The 17,299-nt window shown below is 29.5% G+C and overlaps 2 protein-coding genes across 2 annotated transcripts; both read right to left on the bottom strand.

Annotated features, from left to right (window-relative positions):
• Positions 1-1,420: 1,420 nt before the first annotated feature.
• LOC145973173 (uncharacterized) lies at positions 1,421-11,604 on the bottom strand. Its single transcript, XM_083102411.1, has 16 exons — positions 11,348-11,604; positions 10,777-11,080; positions 10,286-10,483; positions 10,011-10,189; positions 9,758-9,923; positions 9,341-9,676; positions 9,111-9,237; positions 8,880-9,050; positions 3,806-4,061; positions 3,263-3,566; positions 2,860-3,057; positions 2,581-2,759; positions 2,320-2,485; positions 1,903-2,238; positions 1,677-1,803; positions 1,421-1,616 (listed from the first exon to the last, which is right to left on the bottom strand). Exons 1-16 carry the CDS (start codon positions 11,579-11,581, stop codon positions 1,421-1,423), a joined length of 3,477 nt encoding a protein of 1,158 aa, XP_082958537.1. The 5' UTR covers positions 11,582-11,604.
• Positions 11,605-14,069: 2,465 nt separating this feature from the next.
• LOC145973549 (venom carboxylesterase-6-like) lies at positions 14,070-16,840 on the bottom strand. Its single transcript, XM_083103033.1, has 8 exons — positions 16,610-16,840; positions 16,063-16,366; positions 15,658-15,855; positions 15,379-15,557; positions 15,126-15,291; positions 14,709-15,044; positions 14,479-14,605; positions 14,070-14,418 (listed from the first exon to the last, which is right to left on the bottom strand). The coding sequence occupies exons 1-8, from the start codon at positions 16,838-16,840 to the stop codon at positions 14,247-14,249; spliced, it is 1,713 nt and encodes a 570-aa protein (XP_082959159.1). The 3' UTR covers positions 14,070-14,246.
• Positions 16,841-17,299: the final 459 nt, after the last annotated feature.

The following is a 17,299-nucleotide window of genomic DNA, read 5'->3' on the forward strand; positions in this document are numbered from 1 at the left end:
ATAAATTAATTTACTCGAAATTACAATATTTCCATTTTCAACTCTCAGTTTCAATTTCTTGATTGTGTTTTTGTGAATAAAATGATCGTTTTCCCTCCCTCCCCCTTTACAGATATTTTACCATTGGTTTGCCACGGGACTGTCGCTTGAGCATTGACTGCACGGGATCCTTTTCTCTAACGTGCGTTCTTTGGAAAAAACGTCAGGTTGGACGGATTTCGATGGGCTGTGTTTGAGCGTGAGTTTGGTGGCCAACGGTTTCGTGGGAACAATTACGTCAATGATTTTTAAAGGCGGACGGTTGTAAGTTGTGTGGAATGGTGAGGATTGTTAGGTAACATCGTAGCGTTTTTGGAAATAATGGATATTGTATTGCGCCGCGGTTTTTGCGTTTTATTCTGCTTTTATTTTAAATTCTTAACGGTATTTCTTTTGTTTGACTGTGTTTATTTTTACAATTTTATCCTTCGACCTGTACAGTAATCTTCATTTATTTATTTTTGTATCTTTTTTATATTTGATATGAATATTATTGTGTCACACTGAGGAGGATCCGAAAGGGACCGAAACGTTTGTAAGAATTATTGAATTTATAAAGAATTATTGAAAAAATTTTGTGTCACGCATTACCACCTGCGCTTTGCTTGGTCTAAAATAGCGTTCTTTTCGATTATTATTAAAAAATTCATATGTTCCATTCTAATATAGTCAACATTATTTATATATTTTTATTATAATTTTCATACCAGCATAATATTTTTAAATAATACTTTATATAATACAATATACTAAATTATAAAATTTAATATAATTACAAAATAGTATTATTATTAATAAATAGATTGTATGCACACTGTCTTTTAGTTTCTAATTATTTCCAATCACTATGCATTTCTATGCAATATATTCTTTTCTTCGAGTTCTTGGATTATTATGGTAATAATTATTTTTATTATGACTTTCATGTATATTTCTTATATTCAAATATAATTGATTCCAATGAATATCAGATTAAAAAGAGGCCATAAAATAATCAATAGGTTTAATAGCTGTAACTTTATAAATGACGTGTGTCATAAAGTTAGAGTTTTTATGATTTGTATATTATAATTGAATGTCGTTCAATTAGCCACTTGCGCCTCACATATTTTTCTAGTCTGCGAATATTGTTTTCTAGCAATTATTCGTTAGGTTGAAAAATGTGTGAATGCTCTCTCCACAGGATATGCGTCAATGCCGTTACCACGGATGGATTCTGTCGCTCGTTGATCAAATGGGCGTACAGACACGTCCGACCTCCTCCCACATACATCCCTATCTTTCTCAGGACTTAATTTTGAAAAAATTTTAGATTTATATACAAGGGATTTTTTGGATTTATATACATGTATGAAAAGATTCAATGCCCTTGCAAAATCATTCAAAGCTCTTCTTTCCTGTTTTTTAATGTGGTCAACACATTCTCTTTGAACTTAATTGAATTCCAGAATTTTTTCTCACCGAAATTAGCATTACTGTCCATGTTAATCTTAGTAGGACTAGCAATATGCAAATAATGAAATTTCTTCTTTGAGGCATCTAATTTCGGCCATTCTACACCACCCATTTTTGCAATTCTGAAAAAATTTAAGAATAAAAATTGATATGCATACGATATTCAAATCTTTCGCGCTTACCCATTTGTAGCAAAAGATACACAAAAGTCGATTAAGAGTTTTTGCATATCGCGATCTTGTTGCGTTGTTGTTGGATCCACCCAGGGAATATCTAATATATATAATATATCATCGCCATGGCAGACCCCTAAATAACGAGAAATAATATTTATAAAACTCTTCCCTTTGAAATATAATCTTCCTTTTTATATGCGAATTTTCAAAACAATTTTCATGATCGATTTACCGTAATTTTCAGATGTATCACTCAAGATGTCACTAAAACTTTGCTTTCCTCTATACGCAAAATAAGAATACCAGACTGGGTTCTGATTTACTTTGGCTTGCATTCGCGCAGCCTTTTCACTATCGACCACGAAGAAACGGTCACTCGCCATTCGTATCAGTTGTTTTGTAGTAGTCTGATCTATTGGTTTCGTATCGAAATAATGCTCCTTGATGAGACGAGCAATCTCGACGTGATTCTCTTTTGAGATGGTGTAATTAAAATCTAGAAAATGCGGACCGAGAAAATCCCAGTTGTCGTTTAATTGTTTCAGATTTTCATTGGCAGCGATGAATTCTACAATAATAAATTAATATCGATAAGAGTCTGCAGATATTTAAAAAACATTTTTCTAATTATCCCGAATATTATTTTTACCAGCTACGGGATAAAGGCCTTCTTCACTCGTTACGCTTGTAATCCAAGGTATATCTTGCACATCACCGTTATTCACGATTTCAACAGGTGTCTTATCGATGAAAGGTGCATTACTGCCTTTTTCAACTACTGGTCCGAAAGGAGTGAAGGGATTGTAGAAGAAATACTAAAATCATAAGACGAATATAAAAAATTTCTACCTTTAACGTTGAGAGGAAATAGCGTTGTTTCTTTTACAAAATTTCCCGAAACGAGTCTCACCATAAATTCGCTTGTAGCCTGTACGATCGCCTGAGCCGGACGATATCTCAAGCAGCGTATCATATCTTTAGAAGTAGTTGTAGGGCATCCCATTGAAGCACTCAGTTTTTTAGTCTTCTCTAAAGCACTCTCAGTTTGTGTCCAACAATTGAAGGCTGTTCCGCTGAACGATATTCCTCCTATGTGATAAATTGCAAAGTACGATATAATTGTAATAGATATTAATAATTTAATTGCTGTTACTTCAATCTTCATGCGTGTATCATCCTGTAAAAATACCTTGGAAGAGTCCCGCACTCATTTGCGATAAGTAGTGATAATGCACACTTGCACCACCAGCACTCATACCAAATAAAGTTACTCTGTTCGGATCGCCACCGAACCACTCGATATTCTCCGATATCCAACGGAGTGCCATATTTTGATCTTTTAAACCCATGTTGCCAGGAACTACTTCATCTTCTGTGCTGAGAAAACCTAATATTTTTCATGATTTAAGACAAAAATTTTGAATCGTGGAAAGTCAAGCGGGACAACGAATTTTTTATCAAACAACAATTTTCTATCATCTGCATTATAACACATTTGGACAAATAAATTTTAATATTGAAAGTATTGTATAATTTTTTCTAATGAAATGCTGAGATAATTTCATATATGATACATTGTATGATGGTATTACCCATTGATCCCAATCGATAGTTAATTGTGACGAGTATGACGTCACTATCCATTAAATATGTGGCTCTATAAATCATACCGCTACCAAATTGAAAAGCGCCACCATGGATCCAAAACAATACCGGAATAGAAATCTTGTTTTCCGTCTTCTTTCGTACTGGCACATAAATATTTAAATACAAGCAATCTTCGGCGCCTTCGACTTTTTCCGTAGAATCGTAAGGAAATTGAGAGTATTGAATGCACGGACAACCGAATTTCGTAGCCGGTAACTCGCCGATCCATGCTGGTATTGGTCGAGGAGGCTGTGAGAAAAAAAAAACGAAAAAAAAAAAATACTTTTAGGACATTTTTATGAATATTTAATGTGAGAACAATTTTATAAAAATTGTTCCTAAGTGAATTCACGGAATACACATCTTGGATCAAATGTAAAATTATTAGTATCTATTATTTCATGATTCAATTCTGTTTCACTTTATAAAGAATGCCATTTCAAGAAATACAGCTGCTAAAATATTTAAGTCAAGAATTATGCACGTACCTTGAATCTTAATTTTCCAACAGGTGGTAATGCATAAGGAATCCCTTCGTATGCCTCGTATTTTCTGCCATACTGCGATATCTTATAATAGCCTTTCAGTCCTCCTAAGGGAGTTTTGACTCTTGGAGCAGTCTCATTTGAATTTACTAATATGACTAAGTTTAAATAAAGCAGAACGATCAGTAGCCTCAGCATGATATTCAGCATCGTACTATCTTTTGTAGAAACCATTACGAATTGAATATCTTTTCCGTCACTAATCGTTAATTATTTGTATTATTTAGTATATTGTATCAACCGTTCTTATCTCTTAACAAATATATTCATATCATATACACGGGAATTAGATTGGGCTATTATGAAGCAAGATGTCATATCAAGATAGCGTACAGTTTTCGTAGCGTACAGTTTTCGATAGCGTATCTGTTTTCGAAAAGAAAGGATTAATGATAAAAGAGATTAATGATAAGAATTTAGCAACCGATCAGATTAATGATAAAAATTGAACAACTCATTTTCTAAAAGAATGTTCCCGATATAAATTTTTATCGTTTTAATGAAGAAAACACATAGAAATAAATGCTGAATTTAAAAAAAAAATATATATATATATATAAATAAAATAAATTTGAAAAATGATGATATATGATGATATGATTTTTTAATTTTTTGCATAAATTTTTTGCCAAACAAGATACAATAAATCTTAGTTAAACTAATATTGCATTTGAATTTTTTTTAAATAATGTCGAAATACATACAGAGATCGAAGTTATGAGAAAGCAAAAAAAAAAATTTGGATCTGTGATTTAAATTCTTTTAACAAGGCGAAATTTAATGTAATAAACATCTTTATTATTTACTACATCTATACATCTTTATTATTTACACTCGTTTTATATCTTCTCGTACCATTTCGCTTTTTATGTTATATTTGAGTACAGTTTGAGAACATATTGTTACTTAATTCTATTTACATGATCATCCATAATTACAAGTAAAAATGAAAGCAATAATAAAATGTTGTAAATTTTGTTACGATTCTTCGATTCTCAATCTCTTGATGGATAATAATTATTTATCTAATAATTTACATACAAAATCAAATATATTTTGTTGCGGTATTTTACATTTTTCTGAAATGCGAACATAAATTAATTATTAATTAATTATAAATAAAATGATTACTATATCATGGCTTTAAATTAGATTAATCTTTCAATTTTATAATTTATGTTAATATACTATACGTGTATCAATAATGGAGATACCATTCTCTCTTTATTTCATATTCTCTATTTTTAAATTCAATCCGTTTCGATGCATTGTGCATCGAAAGCACTGTCCAGACAAAATACACGTAAATTTTGTGCCTATAATATTATTTATAATATTGCGTAAGTGACGTTTGAATTTAATATCGAATTAATATGCCAACAGAAATGTAAAAATATACTTTTATTAAAGTTTAAAGTATATTATTATTAAAGAGGAAAAAAAATTTAAATTCACTCCGAGATATTAAATTGAATGGATTTGAGCAGAAATGGTTACATGTATATATATATAAACGATAAAAATACGAAATAAGATACCTAAAGTTTTCTATAAAACAAAAATAAATTAATTCTTACCGGTACGAAACAGCATTATAGTGTAAATGTAAATTGTGTAATTCAGTAAATGTAATTAAATAGAAATAAACTCAAGTCATACACAAATTGGTAATAAAATAAATAATTAAGATTTAGGAAAATTGTTGGATTGTTATCCATTTAAACTTAAACTTCCTCCCATTTTTTAAACTTACACTTTCTCCTACTTTTTTTTGTACAGAGAGAAACCTGAGAGCGAATCTGAAGGCGGTTTTATCGCCCAATCGCCAAAAATAAATTCTAGCCTTAGCAGGACTTGAACTCGCGACCCTTCATAGGGCAAGCAAGAGCCTTACTGGGTCTGTTCTTTTCAGCTGCACTGCTGCACTAGTGCAATAAGTTAGAAAGAGACAAACATACTTTCTTTCACTCTAACTAATTGCACTAGTGCAGCAGCGCAGCTGAAAAGAACAGACCCACTGGCTCAGCCACATGCTACAGGAGCTACAAGATTTAGGAAAATTATTGCATGTAATTAAATTCTTTTTAAATATATGCTTTTATGGAAACTAAACGAAAATCTATTTTTCATTTTAATTATTAATTTTAAATAATATTAAAATATATATATGCATGTATATTTATTTATATTTATGTATATTAATATCATTTAATATTTAATATAATTTAAAGTACAGTTTATATATATAATACATATAGAATATTTTAATATTTCATATTAATCAAATAAATTATTAAGATAAAGGCAAATAATTAATTTCACAAATAATAAATATATAATAAAATAAAATATAATAGATTATAAATTACACATTGCTTCGGCATCGCACGATGCGTTCGATGGATCGTTATCTTCATTTCTCTTGTTCATTTTTTCCTACTCCTTCATGGCACTCACTTAATATTCATTTACGAAAAAAGTAATCACGCACTAATCAGCATACGGTCATATAGCAATTTACGTGACGCTTTGTACAATATTCGCGACGATACACCACGCCTTTTGTCGGAACGCTTCGTATTATCGAATTGAATTCTTTTTCTAAACGCGATCGTTTCTATATATAAATATAATTAATTGTTCGCGAGTGAATATGAGTACTATGAGGAAACAGCAAAAAATAAAGAAGAAAGGAGAAGGACATCTGGAAAAGTATTGAACAGACAGAGAGCAGTGAGAGAGCCTGAAGCAGTCAGAGAGATATGCGGTGAGTAATATTAAATTTATAAAAATTATTCATTATTTATATATATATATATTATTTTTAAAATAGATATATTGCTTATTATTTTATTATTTTCTCGATAGTATATATAATTCGCTCTAAAAATCATATAATATAATGCATATAAAAAATATTCCAGGTTTTATTTTAACATATTTAAAGTATCTAATAAAACATTTATAATATTTTTGTTATGAATTAATATTTTTATATTAATATAGAAATATTTTAATATTTTAAAAAATATTTTTAAAATAATATAATTACTTAAATATTTCATATATAAAAATTAACATACTCTCTTTATTAGTTATATTTTTCAAAAAGTTATAATAAAAAAAACAATTTTTGCTAGTTTTACTCTTAAAGTAATAATATCAGAGATAAAAGATAAAAAAATTGATTGCGCGTAATAATTAGTTTTACAAAATGAATTATTTTGAGTTTTATAGGGAATAGATTTATAAGAGTACTAATTGATTATATTTGCATTTAATTTTTGACGTTTTGATGTAGAAGTGTGTGACAAGAACTAAAAATATAAATTATCATTTTATTGCAATTTTTACGGGAAATAATTATATCTTAACAATCTTTAACATTATTAATCTTTATTATTAATCATTAACATTATTAATTCTTATTATTAATCTTAACATTAACATTATTAATTCTTATTATTAATATTTAACAATAATTAAAGATTAAATATATTTTATCCGATGTTTTATTTCATTCGACTTTTTCTAAGCAATCTAAATACAATTCAAATTCAGAACGCGTGGTAAAATCGAATGATTATATAGTTAAAGAAAATTATATAGTTAAAGTTTTGTGAGATATTAATCGTTTAATAAATAATTAATCTATACTTTAAAATACTTTAATGATTTAATTTATTTTACGCATATATATATGTAAGTCATAGTAAAATATTTCGGCAACGAACTATCAGTAACATAAGGTTCGACACTGTCTTGCAATGATATTTTCATTAATTCAGCTTTTTAACACAGCATATTTTATATTTCGACATATTTCTTATCTTTCGAGTTTCTTTTTTTTTTTTATCTCACGTGCATACATGAGTAGAAATAAATAATGAAAAAAAGAGTTAAGCAAGAGTTAATTAACAATTATATGTATTAACATTAACGTTGTTAGAAAACTGAGATTAGCAGTAATTTTATTAATCATGATTATATATCAGTAATTTTCTCATTATTATTTATTAACATTTCTGTGAATTAAATTCCAATTTTTCTTTAATTGAAGAAAATTACTGTCATCTATATATATATATATATATACATATATATATATTATAGCAAAAATTAGTATAAATTATAAACTAGTTATAATTTATCCATCATTTTTAAGAAAATAAGGTAAATATATTTAAAACTTTCTAATTAAATTAATTTTAATACATATTGTATATTCTCTTTATTATAGTATATTCTGCATATTGTATATTCTGCAGACGATTTCATAATGCTTTCTAGGCATTTTTTGTAGCTATTCTTGCAACATAAAAATATTTTATGATATGATGATATGAAAAAGAACAAAAACAAATTGTGTTGAGCATTAATTAATTTTTAAATTATGATGTAATTAAATATAATAAGAAATTGTATTAATTTCAATCATAGTATGTATTATAATAAATTTGTAATTTTAGTATATTATTAATTGTAAAATTTAATTGCATGGTGAGTTCTCTTGCTCATTATCTGTACATTCAATTATTAATATTTGACATGATTTTAAATAATACATTATTTACAATAATTTGTTTTGATGAAACATATTTTGTTAAACAACTATTTCAAATTGGATTTTGGAGTATCGATTCCAATGAATATCAGATTAAAAGGAGGATCACAAAAAATTGATAGGCTTAGCTGTGACATAGTTATAAATGATGTGGTAAGTCCTAAAGTTACATCTTTCATGATTTGTATGTTATAGTGGAACGTCATTCTTAAAATACAGTGTAATAAGGAATTCAAATAAGTGCAAGTGCCAGTTAAAATAATTTTAGTTTTCTAAAACCAATTTTTTTCATCTTGCTTTATTATTATTAGAAGAGATTCGTAAATATAAGTACTTATAATATACAAAGTTAAGCATTATGTTAATTTGTAACAAAAATTAGTTGCGTAAAATATAGATAAAAGAGTCGAATTTCCTTGCAAAATCATTCAAAGCTCTTCTTCTCAATTTTTTTACGTGGTTAACACATTCTCGTTAAACTTGATCGAATTCCAGAATTTTTCATCCCCGAAATTAGCACTGCTACCCGTGTATTTCTCAGTAGGGCTAGCAATATGCAGATAATGAAATTTCTTCTCTGAAGGATTTAATTTCGACCAATTTACACCATACACTTTTGTAATTCTGAAAAAATTCAAGAATGAGAATTGATACATGTACGATATGCGAATCTTTGACGCTTACCCATTTGTAGCAAAAGATACACAATTGTCGATTAAGACTTTCTGCATATCGCGATCTCGTTGCGTTGTTGTTGGATCCATCCAGGGAGTATTTAATATATATGCTATATCATCGCCATGGCAGACACCTAAATAACAAACAAGAAGTAATATTTATAAAACTCTTCTCTTTGAAATGTAATCTTCCTTTTTATATGTGAATTTCCAAAACAATTTCCATGATAGATTTACCGTAATTTTTAGTTGAACCGCTCATATATTCACTTAAACTTTGATTTCCTCTGTACGAAAAATAAGAATACCAGACTGGATTCTGATTTACTTTAGCTTGCATTAGCGCAGCCTTTTCACTATCGACATAGAAGAAACGGTCACTCGCCATTTGTACCAATTGTTTTGTAGTTGTCTGGTCTATTGGTTTCGTATGGAAATAATGCTGCTTGATGAGACGAGCAATCTTAACGTGATTCTCTTTTGGGATGGTGTAATAAAAGTCTAGGAAACGCGGACCGAGAACATCCCAGTTGTCGTTTAATTGTTTCAGAGCTTCTTTGTTAGCGATGAATTCTACAATAATAAATTAATATCGATAAGAATCTGCAGATATTTAAAAAACATTTTTCTAATTATCCCGAATATTATTTTTACCAGCTACGGGAAAAAGGCCGTCTTGACTCACTACGCTTGTAACCCAAGGTAAATCTTGCACGTCACCGTTATTCACGATTTCAGCCGGTGTCTTATCGATGAAAGGTGCATCACCGCCTTTTTCAACTACTGGTCCGAAAGGAGTGAAGGGATTGTACAAGAAATACTAAAATCATAAGACGAATATAAAAAATTTCTACCTTTTACGTTGAGAGGAAATAGCTTTTACAAAATTTCCCGAAACGAGTCTCACCATAAATGCGCTTGTAGCCTGTACGATATCTCGAGCCGGTCGATATCTCAAGCAATCTATCATGTCTCTAGAGGTAGTTGTAGGGCACCCCATTAAAGCACTCAGTTTTTTAGTTTTCTCTAAAGAATTCTTAGCTTGCGTCCAACCATCGAAAGCTGTTCCGCTGTACGACATTCCTCCTATTCAATAAAATGCAAATTACAATAATTGTAGTATAGTTAAAAATAGTTTAATTACTGTTATCTCGGTTTCGCTGCGTATCATCTTATAAATACCTCGGAAGAGTCCCACGCTCAATGGCGATAAGTAGTGATATTGCACACTTGCACCACCAGCACTGTGACCAATTAAAGTTATTCCGTTCGGATCGCCACCGAACGATTCGATATTCTGGGATACCCAGCGAAGTGCCATATTTTGATCCTTTAGACCCATGTTGCCAGGAACTACCTCATCTTCCGTGCTAAGAAAACCTAATATTTTTGATAATTTAGAACAAAAATTTTGAATCATGAAAAAACAAACGAAACAATGAATTTTCTGTCACACAATAATTTTCTATCATCTGCATTATAACACATTTGGAAAAAATAAATTTTAATATTGGAAGTATTGTATAATTTTTTCTAATGAAATGGTGAAATAATTTCATATATTATATGATTTATATTATTATATTATTACATCCATTATATTATTACATATAATATATTATTACAGTATTACATATTATTACATTATATTATACATTTATATTATTACATACCCATCGGTCCCAATCGATAGTCAATTGTGACGAGTATGACATCTCTATCCATCAAATATTTGGCTCCATAATTCTTGCCGCTATCATATTGGAAAGCGCCACCATGGAGCCAAAACAACACTGGCAAATGAATCTTGTTTTCCGTCACGTTTAGTTCTGGCACATAAATATTTAAATACAAGCAATCTTCGGCACCCTCGACTCTATCCGTAGGATCGATAGGAAATTCAGCGTATTGAATGCACGGAGAACCGAATTTCGTAGCCGGTAACTCGCCGATCCATGCCGGTATTGGTTGAGGAGGCTGCGAGAAAAAAAAAAGAGAAAAGAAAATACATTTAATTAGGATTTTTTTTATGAATATTTAATATGAGAAAAATTTTATGAAAATTGTTCCTAAGTGAAAAGACATAATTAACGGAATATTCAACATCTTTGATCAAATGTAAAATTATTAGTATCTATTATTTCACGATTGAATTCTGTTTCATTTGATAAGGAATGCCATTCCGACAAATACAGCTGCTAAAATATTTAAGTCAAGAATTAATCTGATATTACATGCATATACCTTGAATCTTAATTCTCCAACAGGTGGCAATGCATAAGGAATCCCTTCGTATGCCTCGTATTTTCTGCCATACTGTGATATTTTATAATAGCCTTTCAGTGCTCCTGAGAGAGTTTTAACTCTTGGTGCAGCCTCGTCTGAATTTGCTAATATGGCTAAGTTTAAACAAAGCAGGACGATCAGTAGTCTTATGAGCATGGTATTTAGTAGCGTGCTGTCTTTTACAGAAATCATTGCGAACTGGCACTTCTCCGGCGCTAGTCGCTGGTTATTTATATTATTCAATATATTGTTATCAGTATATTTATATTACTTAGTGTCACCTGTTCTTATCTCGCATACAAATACATTCATAACATACATATGGAAATTAGAAAGCGTCATTATAAAGCCAAAAGCAAACAAGTCAATATCAATATCAAGATGGCCTATAGTTGTATATGAATTGCTCTATCACATGCTCTGAATGTCGTGTATGTTTCAGATACAATGATTGATATTTTCGTTTTACTGTTTTCGAAAAAAGACGGATAAAAGTAATGATAAAACTTTGACAATTTATTTTTTAAAAGAACGTTTCCGTCATGAGATATACCTTTAAACAGTAGAGGTAATAATTTGACGATCTATTTTCTGAAAGAAGTTTCTGGTTTATGTGTTTATTACATAGTCACATTTCGCCTTATTCCAAGAATTTAAATCATAGATTCAAATTCTTTATTTTTTATTTCTTATGGGTTTAATGTCTGCATGTATTTTCGACATTGTTTAAAAAGACGATTTGTTAAGCATAATTATATCAATTGGTCATCTTTGCATAAGCAAATAGAATTGTGTAACAATATAGGATTATGTAACTATATAATTATATAGTATATATAACTTAATAAACACTTTTATATTAGTTTTGAATTATCATCTTATTAAGTATGAATTTTTTCCTTTTTATTTTTTGCTACATATTTCTTAGCATGTTTTGATATAATAAAATTATTTCCAATGCAACGTGTATATGTTTGCTCTATGACATTTATGCAGTAGCTCAATTATGAATAAATCAAAATTTTTTAATAAAATCAATTTAATTAATAAAGATTATATTGACATAAATATTATGTCATGATTCTTGATTGAAAGTCAAATTCCATAAAATTTTATGTATATTAATTATTAAGAGAATATAATTTTATCTTTTTGTATTTAAAAAAATTATATATCTTTCTATTATATAAATTAACAAATGGTATATATACTTTTCCTTGAAATAAAACTGAAGGGTAAATTTATAAATCATTTTATAAAAAGAGAAGCAAGAACAATGTTTAAATTGCGATTAAAAATCGATTACAACTAAGAATTTTTATTACTTTATTAATTTATTTAATCAGCTGCATTCTTTTTTTTTAACAGGAAACACATTGCTAACTATTCGTTTATATGAAATCAATGATAGAAATCATTAAATTCGATAGAATTAACACATATCGCAGTAGCGACGTATCTAGAATATGTTCAAATAAATTTGCATAACACATAAACATATTCATAACAATGGATTGATCCATAAACATATGCAAATTTATCTCTATATCCTTAACGTGTGCGTATTCCCATCAATGTCAATGTATTTCCTCTACATGCTACTACATCTGGAATCTGGCATCTCTGCTCATGGATAGGATTTTTGAATACATCTATTGAGAGTATGGCATTTTATAGCGAGAAAAATCACACTCGACTGTAGTCGATTGTTTAGAAAATGTCAGTATAAAATGTACTGTCTTTGTATTAATATGAATTATTTTGCGTTTATTATTTATAAAGCATTTATGTTTATGTTTATACTTTTCCTCGTTTATAAGCATGTTTACCCCACAATTTTGCGAAATTGACAATTTTAAAATTAATTCACGTTTGAGATTATGTCATGTAAATGTTTCGAGTTTTGACGATAGATTCTTCTTTTTCTTATCGATGCTGAGTAAATTTTATTATTGAAATAAATAGTTTCTGTGAACGGTAGAGTTCGCGATCACAAATCTATGAGAATGAATTTTCTACTCATACATTTCCATATACTATTGGAGGAAAAAATGCTGATAAAAAGGGACAAGCATACATTATATATATGTATATATGATATATTATATTCTTAAATGCATTTTTTCGGTTATGTTTCATGTTATATTAATATGAAAAAGAATGCAAAGAAATTATGTTGATTAAACATTAATTAATTTTTAAATTATGACGTAATTAAATATAATAAGAAACTACAGTAATTTCATTTCATGACGGCCTGTATGTATTATAATAAATTTGTAATTTTAGTTTATTAATTGTAAAATATTATATGTAATATATTATGAATTGTAAAACTTAATTGTATGTTGAGTTCTCTTGTTCATTATCTGTACATTCAATTATTAATAATTAACATGATACATTATTTACAAAAATTTGTTTTGATGTAACATATTTCGTTAAACAACTATTTCAAGTTGGATTTTGGAGTATCGATTCCAATGAATATCACATTAAAAGGAGGATCACAAATAATTAATAGGCTTAATAGCTGTGACATAGTTATAAATGATGTGGTATGTCCTAAAGTTACATCTTTCATGACTTGTATATTATAATGGAATGTCATTCTTAAAATACAGTGTAATAAGGAATTCAAATAAGTGCAAGTGCCAGTTAAAATAATTTTAGTTTTCTAAAATCAATTTTTTTCATCTTGCTTTATTATTATTAGAAGAGATTCGTAAATATAAGTACATATAATATACAAAGTTAAGCATTATGTTAATTTGCAACAAAAAATAGTTGTGTAAAATATAGATAAAAAAATCGAATTTCCTTGGTAAATCATTCAAAGCACTTCTTTTCAATTTCTTTATGTGGTCAACACATTCTCGTTAAACTTGATTGAATTCCAGAATTTTTCATCCCCGAAATTAGCATTGCTACCCATGTTAATCTCAGTAGGGCTAGCAATATGCAGATAATAAAATTCCTTCTCTGAAGGATCTAATTTCGACCAATTTACACCATACACTTTTGCAGTTCTGAAAAAATTTAAGAATGAAAATTGATATGCATACGATATTTAAATCTTTCGCGCTTACCCATTTGTAGCAAAAGATACACAAAAGTCGATTAAGAGTTTTTGCATATCGCGATCTTCTTGCGTTGTTGGTGGATCCACCGAGGGAATATCTAATATATATAATGTATCATCGCCATGGCAGACCCCTAAATAACAAACGAGAAATAATATTTATAAAACTCTTCCCTTTGAAATGTAATCTTCCTTTTTATATGCGAATTTTCAAAACAATTTTCATGATCGATTTACCGTAATTTTCAGATGTACCACTCAAGATGTCACTAAAACTTTGCTTTCCTCTATACGCAAAATAAGAATACCAGACTGGATTCTGATTTACTTTGGCTTGCATTCGCGCAGCCTTTTCACTATCGACCACGAAGAAACGGTCACTCGCCATTTGTATCAGTTGTTTTGTAGTAGTCTGGTCTATTGGTTTCGTATCGAAATAATGCTCCTTGATGAGACGAGCAATCTCGACGTGATTCTCTTTTGAGATGGTGTAATTAAAGTCTAGGAAATGCGGACCGAGAAAATCCCAGTTGTCGTTTAATTGTTTCAGATTTTCATTGGCAGCCATGAATTCTACAATAATAAATTAATATCGATAAGAGTCTGCAGATATTTAAAAACCATTTTTCTAATTATCCCGAATATTATTTTTACCAGCTACGGGATAAAGGCCTTCTTCACTCGTTACGCTTGTAATCCAAGGTATATCTTGCACATCACCGTTATTCACGATTTCAACTGGTGTCTTATCGATGAAAGGTGCATCACTGCCTTTTTCAACTACTGGTCCGAAAGGAGTGAAGGGATTGTACAAGAAATACTAAAATCATAAGACGAATATAAAAAATTTCTACCTTTTACGTTGAGAAGAAATAGCTTTTACAAAATTTCCCGAAATGAGTCTCACCATAAATTCGCTTGTAGCCTGTACGATCGCCTTAGCCGGACGATATCTCAAGCAGCGTATCATATCTTTAGAAGTAGTTGTAGGGCATCCCATTGAAGCACTCAGTTTTTTAGTCTTCTCTAAAGCACCCTCAGTTTGTGTCCAACAATTGAAGGCTGTTCCGCTGAACGATATTCCTCCTATGTGATAAATTGCAAAGTACGATATAATTGTAATAGATATTAATAATTTAATTGCTGTTACTTCGATCTTGATGCGTGTATCATCCTGTAAAAATACCTTGGAAGAGTCCCGCACTCATTTGCGATAAGTAGTGATAATGCACACTTGCACCACCAGCACTTATACCAAATAAAGTTACTCTGTTCGGATCGCCACCGAACCACTCGATATTCTGGGATACCCAGCGAAGTGCCATATTTTGATCTTTTAGACCCATGTTGCCAGGAACTACTTCATCTTCCGTGCTGAGAAAACCTAATATTTTTCATGATTTAAGACAAAAATTTCGAATCGTGGAAAGTCAAGCGGGACAACGAATTTTTTGTCAAACAACAATTTTCTATCATCTGCATTATAACACATTTGGACAAATAAATTTTAATATTGGAAGTATTGTATAATTTTTTCTAATAAAATGCTGAGATAATTTCATATACATGATACATTATATGATGGTATTACCCATTGGTCCCAATCGATAGTTAATTGTGACGAGTATGACGTCGCTATCCATCAAATATGTGGCTCTATAAATCATACCGCTACCAAATTGAAAAGCGCCACCATGGATCCAAAACAATACCGGCATAGAAATCTTGTTTTCCGTCTTCTTTCGTACTGGCACATAAATATTTAAATACAAGCAATCTTCGGCGCCTTCGACTTTTTCCGTAGAATCGTAAGGAAATTGAGAGTATTGAATGCACGGACAACCGAATTTCGTAGCCGGTAACTCGCCGATCCATGCTGGTATTGGTCGAGGAGGCTGTGAGAAAAAAAAACGAAAAAAAAAAATACTTTTAGGACATTTTTATGAATATTTAATGTGAGAACAATTTTATAAAAATTGTTCCTAAGTGAATTCACGGAATACACATCTTTGATCAAATGTAAAATTATTAGTATCTATTATTTCATGATTCAATTCTGTTTCACTTTATAAAGAATGCCATTTCAAGAAATACAGCTGCTAAAATATTTAAGTCAAGAATTAAGATTATGCAGGTACCTTGAATCTTAATTTTCCAACAGGTGGTAATGCATAAGGAATCCCTTCGTATGCCTCGTATTTTCTGCCATACTGCGATATCTTATAATAGCCTTTCAGTCCTCCTAAGGGAGTTTTGACTTTTGGAGCAGTCTCATTTGAATTTACTAATATGACTAAGTTTAAATAAAGCAGAACGATCAGTAGCCTCAGCATGATATTCAGCATCGTACTATCTTTTGTAGAAACCATTACGAATTGAATATCTTTTTTGTCACTAATCGTTAATTATTTGTATTATTTAGTATATTGTATCAACCGTTCTTATTTCTTAACAAATATATTCATATTATATACACGGGAATTAGATAGGGCTATTATGAAGCAAGATGTCATATCAAGATAGTGTACAGTTTTCGTAGCGTACAGTTTTCGATAGCGTATCTGTTTTCGAAAAGAAAGGATTAATTATAAGAATTTAGCAACCGATCAGATTAACGATAAAAATTGAACAACTCATTTTCTAAAAGAATGTTCCCGAGATAAATTTTTATCGTTTTAATGAAGAAAACACATAGAAATAAATGCTGAATTTTTAAAAGAAATATATATATATATATATATATATATATATATAAATAAAATAAATTTGAAAAATGATGATATATGATGATATATGATTTTTTAATTTTTTGCATAAATTTTTTATTT

Source organism: Camponotus vicinus, unplaced genomic scaffold (genome assembly GCF_025532165.1).
Source record: "Camponotus vicinus isolate PSW18456_S1 unplaced genomic scaffold, iyCamVici1.0 SCAF_6, whole genome shotgun sequence".
NCBI lineage: Eukaryota > Metazoa > Arthropoda > Insecta > Hymenoptera > Formicidae > Camponotus > Camponotus vicinus.